The sequence below is a fragment of the Apium graveolens genome, chromosome 4, assembly GCF_009905375.1.
Source record: "Apium graveolens cultivar Ventura chromosome 4, ASM990537v1, whole genome shotgun sequence".
NCBI lineage: Eukaryota > Viridiplantae > Streptophyta > Magnoliopsida > Apiales > Apiaceae > Apium > Apium graveolens.
In genome coordinates, this window is record NC_133650.1 from 56,199,753 (window position 1) to 56,209,416 (window position 9,664).

Sequence of the window (9,664 nt, forward strand, 5' to 3'; positions counted from 1 at the left end):
TCCTCTCACACGCTTTGTTCTTGCTCTTCACCTCAATACCTCCATCTCAACACCCTTACCTTCAACTTCCCTGACTTTCATGGGGTCCCGGAACTCTGAGAACTCCGGTAGTATGAATTCGGAGGAATTCTCCAACTTTATTGGCCACAACTACGTGACTCCACCATTGCTAGCTCTGCCAGCTCCCAATCACGCTTTGATGTTTGAACAAGTGTCTAACCCTTTGCCTCTTTCTCCAAATACTCTCGGACGAGTTCAAGAAGATGTTAATTTAATTCTTGCGGGTGGTTCTGCTAGACAGGAGCCTGGTCCAAGCCATGGAATCATTTCATCCCACTCTTCCAAGCAATCTCAAACCAAGTCCAATGATTCAGTCACCTAAAAAGGTAATTACTCTGTTCCTGTTCTTGAGGATTTGCAAGAGAGTATGCATGTTCATAATGGTGTGTTGACTGTTTTTGTCCCTAAGGATAATGATAATTTTGTTGCTAATTTGGACATTCTAACTGTTAACACTATTAATACAGAACCTATTGTTTTGACCACCCAAACACCCTCCCCTCTGAGAAATTGGAGTTCTTTTGTTGCTAAAAACATTCCATCTACGGGTACTAGCCAAACTGACAATGTTCAAATTATTTTTAATGAGGATGGGTCTGCAACTTTAAAGCCACCAACAGAATTTTTAGCTAATGCAAGGAAATTATGGAATACTAGCCTTATTGGACATTTTATTGGTGGTAGTTTTGATTTCAAATTTATTCGAGATCATGCCTTTAAATTATGGAAAATAAGGGTTTGTCTAGAGTTTTTTACAGCTCTAAAGGGTACTTCACTTTCAGATTTAACTCAGTTCAAGAAAAAAAAATGCTATACTTGCTCTAAACTCAATACAGGTTGGAGGTAAAATGATGTATTTGGCTCCTTAGATGGAGGCCAATAAATTCAAGAAGAATGTTATTGAAACGGTGCCTTGTTGGGTAAAATTTGAGGAAGTACCACACTCTTACTGGTCTCGTGAGGGATTAACTTTTTTAGCCAAAGCAGTTGGCATCCCTTTGAAATTTGATGAGAATACTGCCAGGTTTGAACCTTTGAGGTTTGCTTCAGTTCAGGTTCCGTTATCTTACTCAAGCCCTCGACCTGATTTCATTTTGGTGCCAGTGGAAGATGAGCTTGGTAATTCTGAATTGGTGAAAGTTTCCATAGTTTACCCTCAGCTACCTTATTCTTGCAGCTCGTGTAAAGCATTTGGTCATTCTTTCTCCAGATGTGCAAACAATCCCAATGCTACAAAGCCTACTCCCAGAAACAGACCCTCTGGAGTCACTCAAGAAAAGACTAAAGTCCCTAGGCAAGCAGTCAATACTAAGGGCAAGGAACCTGTCTTGAATGACCACAATGAACATAATGAGCAAAGTGAACAAATTGTAAACCCTGTTGAACAACAAGTTGGTGATTTTAATCCTGTGATTGTTGATGAATTTTTAGGTTGTGATGTTGTTCTGGATGATGATCAGAATCTTGAAGATGTTCTTAATGGTGATGATCTTGAAAATTTTGAGACTGGTTTGATCAATAGAGTGGGTGAGAATTTTACAGATGTCCCAGATACTGCAATTGTTGAAACTGGAATTACTAGTAATAAAACTGTGGTGACTGAATTGGCTGGTGATGTTGAACCTAGCAAAGTTCGAGCTGAAACTATTGAATCCTCTTGCTTGCCTGTTGTTGGTAGCAAAACTGTGCATTTTGGCACCCTTGAGAAGCTATGCACTGACTCCGAGTTGCACAAATCACCTGTTAACCAGAAACGAAGGAGAGGGAGAAACCAGGATGTGGTGTTGGCACCTGTGGTTTCTCAAACAACTAACACCACACCTACTCGAGCTGTGGTGATTGCACTTAGTGCTTCAGCCCCTTTTCCACCAAAATCCAAAGCAGTTGTTGATGAAGATGGGTTTACTCAGGTAACCTACAGGAAGAGCCCAAGACAGAGTCCAAGACATAGCCCAGGACAAGGTAACAAACTGGCCTCTAAGCCAGCAATTCTCAAACGTTTACAATGAGGTCTGCCTCATGGAATGTAAGGGGCATCAATAAGGGCCCCTACCAAAAAGAAGAGCAGAATTTTATTTCATCAAATAAACTTGATCTTATGGGAATTTTAGAAACTAAAGTCAAGGTATCTAATGCTAAAGGCATTTCGAAAAAAATCAATAAAAATTGGGATTGGATTTTCAACTACGAGCATCATCACAATAGGAGAATTTGGGTGGGCTGGAATCCTACTATTTGGGAGATTTCAGTGCATTCAAAATCAGGTCAGCATATCACTTGCAATGCTAGATTTATTGAGCAAGATTTTAGTATGCTTGTCACCTTTATCTATGCATATAATGAAGCTATAGATCGAATTCCTTTGTGGAATTACATGTTATCTCTTAGTAGCATCTCAGTGCCTTGGACCTTATTGGTGATTTTAACTGTATTACTAGTGTTAATGAAGTCTGTGGTGGGAGAGAATGTTGGACTCCAGAAATGCAAACCTTCAAAGATTGGCTATTTGATAGTGGTCCGTCCTCAATGCGTACTGTTGGAGATAGGTTTACTTGGTTTAACAAAAGGTCTCAGGCCCCTATTCATAAACGTTTGGATCGTATGCTGGCAAATGCTAGTTGGTTTAATACTTTTTCTGAAGGTTATGTTATGGTAAAAAACGGGGGGCTTATGGATCACAATCCTCTTCTTTTTGAGGAACCTATGCAACTTCAAAAACATGGTAAACCATTTCAATTCTTTAACTACATGATCGAGATCCCTGGGTTTTTGGATTTGGTATCTTCAGCCTGGTCTTTGAATTGTCAGGGTTCACCTATGGCTCATTTTAGTGCTAAGCTCAAGCACACAAAGTTTTTGATCAAGAAACTCAACAGGGATCATGGCCATATCCAATCTAATGTAATGGTGGCTCGTAATACTCTGACAGAATTTCAAGAATCTGCATGTTCTTCCACTGATTCTGGGGTGTTAGATGCAGAAAAAATCCTCATTTCTAATCTGAATAATGCATTGATGCAAGAAGAATCTTTTTTGCTCCAAAAGGCTAGAGTGAAATGGTTGCACCTTGGGGACAGCAACAACTCTTTTTTTCACCAGCAAATTAAGGTAAGCTGGAATAGAAACAAGGTGCTAACTCTTGTTGATGGGGAAGATCATCTTGTTCATGGTCAAAATCAATGTGCACAGGTTGCAGTTAACTACTTCTCTCAGCTGCTTGGCAGTCCTTGTCAACAAGAGTTGATGGACCTTTCTTCGGTTAATTGTAAGGAGTTAAATGAGGATCAATCTCGTGTTTTAACAGCTCCAGTTACTGACCTTTTGATTTATGATATAGTCAAGAGAATGAAGAGAAATAAGGCACCTGGCCCTGATAGTGTCAATGTGGAGTTTTTTTATTGCTACCTGGCATATCACGGGCACCAGCTTCTGTGATGCAGTTAAATTTTTTTTTGAATCAGGAGTTATACACTCTGGTATCAATTCTACTTTCATATCTTTGATTCCTAAAGCAGTGGCCCCAACTCGAATGAATGATTTTAGACCAATCTCTTTGTGCTCTATTTTGTACAAATGTATTTCTAAAATTATTGCCATGCGTCTTAAGAGCATTATGCACTCTGTTGTTGACATAGCTCAATCAGCATTTATCCCAGGTCGTTCAATATCTGACAATGTGTTACTAGCTCAAGAATTGTTTAGAGGTTATGACAGAGAGACTGGCTTACCTATTTGTGCTCTTAAAATAGACCTACATAAAGATTTCGACTCTCTCAGTTAGGACTTTATTCTGGCTGTTCTTCACAAGATGAGGTTCCCTTCTTTGATGATTACTTGGATTAAATCTTGCATCTGCACAACCAAGTTCTCTGTGAAGCTAAATGGAGTTATTCATGGTTACCTTGGGGGAACAAAAGGTTTAAGGCAAGGTGACCCTATGTCACCTTATTTATTTGCACTCTGCATGAATATTCTATCTTGTATCCTTAATGATAATCCTGCTAACTTCAAGTTTCAGTGGCGCTGCAAGGATTTAAAGATCAATCACTTATTTTTTGCTGATGACGTTCTTTTCTTCTCCCATGGTTCAAGGTCTTCTGTTGAGCACATTATGAACTCTATCAGCACCTTTTCTTTGTGGAGTGGTCTGGTCCCTAGCATAACGATGAGTACCAGTTTCGTTTGCAATTGTGACAACAATTGCTTAAAATGGTTTGACACCTTAGGCATCCTGAGAGGTACTCTTCCAGTAAAATTTCTTGTGGTACCTTTAATATCCTCCCAACTTAGTGTCAGTGACTGTATGCCTTTGATTGATAAAATCACTTCTCGAATGAGCTCCTGGGCTACTCTTTTATTATCTCTTGCAGGTAGAGTCCTTCTAATAAAATCTGTGTTGAATGCTATTGAAGCATTTTGGTGCAACCACTTTATGTTGCCTTGGTTTGTTCATGCTACCATCCAGTCTTTATTGACTCGTTTTTTGTGGAAAGGTAACATCAACCACAAAGGTGGTGCTAAAGTTGCATAGAGTGTTGTTTGTCTCCCAAGGGAGGAAGGGGGCTTGGCTTGAAAAACATGATTGATTGGAATAAAGCTCAAATTATTCGGCATTTGCTTCGAGTGGTGACAAGATCAAACTCTCTCTGGCCTCGATGGGTTAATGCAACTATTCTTAAGCACAAACATTTCTGGACTTTAAGCATCCCTACAGAGTGCTCATGGATTTGAAGGAAAGTTTTGAACCTTCGTAAAATAGCTCTTCAATTTATTTCTTAAGAAGGGACTTTAAGCATCCCTTCTTAAGCACTGGTTTCAATCATTCGACTGCACTGTTATCAACTCAAGTGGGATTGATATTATTCTCTGGGATGGAATGGTGGAAAACAAAGTTAAAACTTGGCACATCTGGAACTCGATCAGGCATAGAGAATAATTGGTAGCTTGGCACAATACAGTGTGACACAAGCTTCGAATCAACAGGTATGCTCATCGCGAGTGGCTGCTCTGTCATGGTAGACTCAACACTTTGGCTAGATTACATAGATTTGCTATATCAGATTCTCAGCAGTGTCATTTTTGCATTGGAGGAAGGGAGACAGATTCTCATTTGTTTGTTCATGCACATATAGTCGATGGATTTTGGTGAAACTCCTAGCCCATGTTAATGTCTTGGTTGTTGGTGATTCCTGGAACATTCTACTACACCATTTGTCTACCATTGAGGACAAACTTAAGGGCGTGCTTGCTCTTTGTCTAGTGCAGATATTTTGTTACCACATTTGGAGGGAGCGTAATTCTCGTGCTCACAACTCAAGACTCCTTGGCCCGTCAAAGCTCATGCAGTGCATTTTTAGGGACTTCGTGGCTAGGTTGCATAGCTCGACTTGGTTCTCCAAAGTAGTTTGTAATAGGCCTGACTTAATTTTATGTCTCTCTCCTATTATTAGTTTGTAAGTGTGTTTTTGTTTCTTTTGGCTTTCTATCTCCAATCTTATTATGAGATTGGTTATAGATAACACCCTCTCTATGGCCTATCATAGAGCATTGAGTTGATCCCTGTTTCTTGTTCCTTATTTATAATACTAAATTTAGCAAAAAAAAATGCTAAAATTATTTCTAAATTTATTTTTGTTGTTCTATAATTTTATTTATTATTTTTAGGGGTTTATAAAATTTAAAAATCAATATTTTATTAATTATTTAATTTTAAATGATTTTCTGGCTTCATTAAATTGTAAAATCATTATTTAATTCTAAAATATTTCAAAAATCATAAAAATTTTATTTTATTAACTTTTGAATATTCTGAGAATTTTAAAATTATTTTGGTAAATTTTGGGATTAAATTGACCCATGCATTGTTTCATTTAATTATTAAATGCGGGTTCGATTTGTGTTTCAAAAATGATTTAAAATTTCTGAAAATTTCATTTTATTAAATCCTAATTATATCTGGATTCTTTAAAACTTATTTTGTGGATTCTTGGATTAGTTCACCCGTTAAATATTCGTTTAGTCGATAAAATTTCAGATCGAAGTCAGTTTCGGGAGGGCTAATCGAATTAGGGTCACAATTTTATTAATTTACTTACCCTTTTATTTGTTATCTCTCGCCTAAAAACATCAGCCCTCTCATCTCTCTCTCGTATCGATCTCCTGACTCTCTCTCCAATCTCTCCCGAATCTTTTCTCTTTCTTCCACCCCACTCTTTTCTTTTCTTTTCTTTTTCCCCGTCTCTTCTTCCTCTATCTCAGGCCACTATTTTTGCCGCTGTTGTTTTCCCTTTTTCCGGCAAGCACCACCGCCTTATTCCGGTAATTTTTTCGGCCGCCTCTTCCTTTCTTTCAGGTCGTCATTTGTTCAGGTTGCCTTGACTTCGGTCTGTTTAATTATATATATATGCATACGTTTGTGTATATAGCAGTTTGGTGTGTGTGTATTCGGTGTGTGTATTAGGTGTGTGTACGATGTGTGTGTGATGTGTGTGTGCGTGTGCGTGTGTATTGTGTATGTGTGTGTGGTTGTGCGACGTGCGTCTGTGTGGTCGTTTGGCCGTGTCCCTGTATTCTGCGATTGGGCTTTCTGGTTGGGCTTTGATGTTGGATCTTGTTGTTGGGCCTGTGCGTGTAGTTGAACCTGACTATTACAATTTATAATTTTTATTTCCTTTTTCTGCAGGGAATTATTGATTAAAAATTTGTGATGTTAAATTATAATATATGCGAGAAATGATTTTAATCGGTAAAATTTATTCGGACACCCGAATATATTCGGGTACCAATAAATTTTGCCACCGTTCGCGATGACTTTATATGAGCGAACGGTGGACGGTGATGATTTTTATCAGAGTCCTACGTTATTAATTAAATCAAATTAGTTGGTAAAATTAATTGTGAAACGAAAAATGCGAATAAAATAAAATACGAATAAAAATACAAGTAATGATAATAATTAACCGAATCGGAGTTTGTGATTTATGGAATTGGTTGTGATTGGATTGTTGTTGTGAATTTGACGTCGATTTGATTTCGACGGGTAGGCCGATAAACAAAGGAGACGCTGCCCAATTTTCGAGAAATTAATTCCGAAAATAGGGAGACGTAACCCACAATTATCGAAGACGTCGAACGAGAATAAATATACATATATATATATATGAAGTTATATTATACGAAACCAAATTACGTGTTGTGATGAAATATTTCATAAATACTCGATTACCCTGTTTTTTTCAAAATGACGAGTATACGTATTTTCTGAAAATAAACACCGAACCGAGTTTCGAAGATGTGAACCATAATTGCTATGTGTATTTCAGTAATACATATAAATATGAGCTGGGCTAGGAAATCGTAAGGGTATAATAGGATAGTGGTGTGATGTTAAGCGAAACGATTATCTGAATTAGGGTATTTCAACCCTGTAGGTCCTAGTTGGAAGACCCGAGACGTGACGTTGGACTAGGAATGATCTAGTGATTAGTTATCAGACTCAAAAAGATTCCAATCGAAGGACACGAAGGATAGGGTTGTATCCAAAATAGAATAGTGGTTTGACGATGAAGCCAAACGCTCAAAGCAATCCAAAAGTCGACCGATAATAGTGGTTAAAGCTTATCGAGGCAAGTATTCCCGAACTTTCTTTTAAAATACTGCAATTATTTTTTCGTTCATATTCTAAGTTCAGAATAGTTAAATGTTCTACATTTTGCTGCAATTACTCTGATTATACATGTTCCTTTCATTATTATTCCTATAATTCGATTGCTCTCTTGAGCAAATACCCATTCCTTCGGGTTATTTGCGAACCCTGAGTTAGGATGTTTTGAATTCAAAATGATTTGACATCAAAATACTCCATGGGCTGGATAATAATGATATGTGGGATTAAGTTTTACTTAATCCTAAGGACCGGAACATGACCGGTGCCTTGAGATGGGCCGTAGAGCCTGGGGACCCGACTGGATCTATACAGGTAGGTATAGATCTGCACTGTATCCTGACTGATCAGCAGGATATAGATGCGAACTAGTGTCCAGTCTAATTTGTTGTTGATCACCATTAACAGCATTCTCTCTCGAGAGGTTTTATGATTCCAAAACCGGACAAAACCCTGATTCTGGAGAAGAATTGGGGAATCGCTTGTCACTTTTGGACTTATAGTTGAAGGCTGATAACAACCAATATTTATTCGCTCCACTTACTCAAATAAATAAAATTGCTTAAAATTGTTTTAAGATTTTGTCCGGAAGTTTTTCCTTTGGTATTAATGCTTGAAACTCAAATTATATACTTGCTGGGCATTTTTGGCTCACTCTTGCTTTGTAAATTCTTATGTCTTCCAGAAACAGATAAGGATGAAAGTGAATAGCTTTGATAGACAGCAGATGTAATATCCGGGATATATCGTGTAATTATTCTTGCTATTAAATAATTATTATGTGAGTTCAGTATCTATTCTGTGAATTAATTGTTAAGTGTTATCGATGTTTGGATATTTAAAAATATTATTAATTGAGTATTTTAATTTTCATATGTCCAAAATAAAATATAGATAATTGTCATATCTTCCTAATTATTTTTATGATGATTTATTAATTTATAAGAATCATATGAAATTTATAAAATCTTTTTCCGGGTATTTAAAATCTATTTTATAAAAACGGGAACCAACCGACGTCACCCGTTGTTACATTTTTGGAACCCAAAACTCTTCCGAGAACTCCTTCCTAACCTAATTGTAATATTCCGAGTATATTCCATGTTTCGACTTTTTCGATCCGGCGTACGGTTTGTTCTGCGCGGGTCCCGACGCAACATTTTCGATACAATATTCGTTTCGGTAAATCAATAAAACCCGTATTTTCGATAAACGGGAGCTTTTTATTAAACTATCCCAATTATCACTTCGTAATACGTGTAACCAGGCGCTGAGACCAAGACCGCAATACAAATTGTACTGGTTTGGATAATTATCCCGAAAACCGATACCGTTTGGATCAGTTTTTATAAATAAACGTACCGTTTTATATCCGGAATGATCCAAAGGGATACTAATTTTCCGTAATTATAAATAGCCTTTTACCGTATTTTATTTCGTATCAAAATCATTTGCAGACAGATAATTATATAATTTTACAGAGAAAAATCATATATTCATAAATCTTTCTGAGAATCAAACTATTATTTGGAGGTGTTATTGAAATCTGCTCGGGAAACTCTAGTAACCAAAACAGAGGTTTTGAAGGGTACTATCAGATTATACAAGTTTCGCAACTGCAGAATCAAAGGTTTATTTTCTGGAAATTTATTTATTTTCGAATTATTTTTATGAATAATATGAATTTTTGTTCGGATGATTGTTTGTATGATTTGATGATTGCATGTTGTAGAGCTTGTTTTCCTGATGATTTTGATATATTATACATCTAATTTGGAGTTCAATAACATGTTCAAATTTGAGTCTGATTTTCGAATTTTAAAATTAGGGTTTATAACCCGTATGAATGTTTTCAATTGAAATTTGGGGGTTTTTGATTCAGGGGTTATTAGCTGTTGATTTATAGTGGGTTGTGTTCCTTATGAAATTTGCAATTAATTG

At 36.9% G+C, this 9,664-nt stretch overlaps 1 protein-coding gene across 1 annotated transcript; it reads left to right on the forward strand.

Moving 5' to 3' along the window:
• The first annotated feature begins 427 nt into the window (after window positions 1-427).
• On the forward strand, window positions 428-3,495 carry LOC141718557 (uncharacterized). The gene is made up of 3 exons (XM_074520939.1): window positions 428-796; window positions 930-1,970; window positions 2,452-3,495. Exons 1-3 carry the CDS (start codon window positions 428-430, stop codon window positions 3,493-3,495), a joined length of 2,454 nt encoding a protein of 817 aa, XP_074377040.1.
• The last annotated feature ends 6,169 nt before the right edge of the window (window positions 3,496-9,664 follow it).

Excerpts from the sequence above, each read along its gene's own strand:
- LOC141718557 (XM_074520939.1), top strand. The coding sequence starts at position 428 with ATGCATGTTCATAATGGTGTGTTGACTGTTTTTGTCCCTAAGGATAAT. Across the intron at positions 797-929 it reads TTAAATTATGGAAAATAAGG|ATGGAGGCCAATAAATTCAA; the intron begins GTTTGTCTAGAG and ends TTGGCTCCTTAG. Across the intron at positions 1,971-2,451 it reads ATGAAGATGGGTTTACTCAG|CATCTCAGTGCCTTGGACCT; the intron begins GTAACCTACAGG and ends ATCTCTTAGTAG.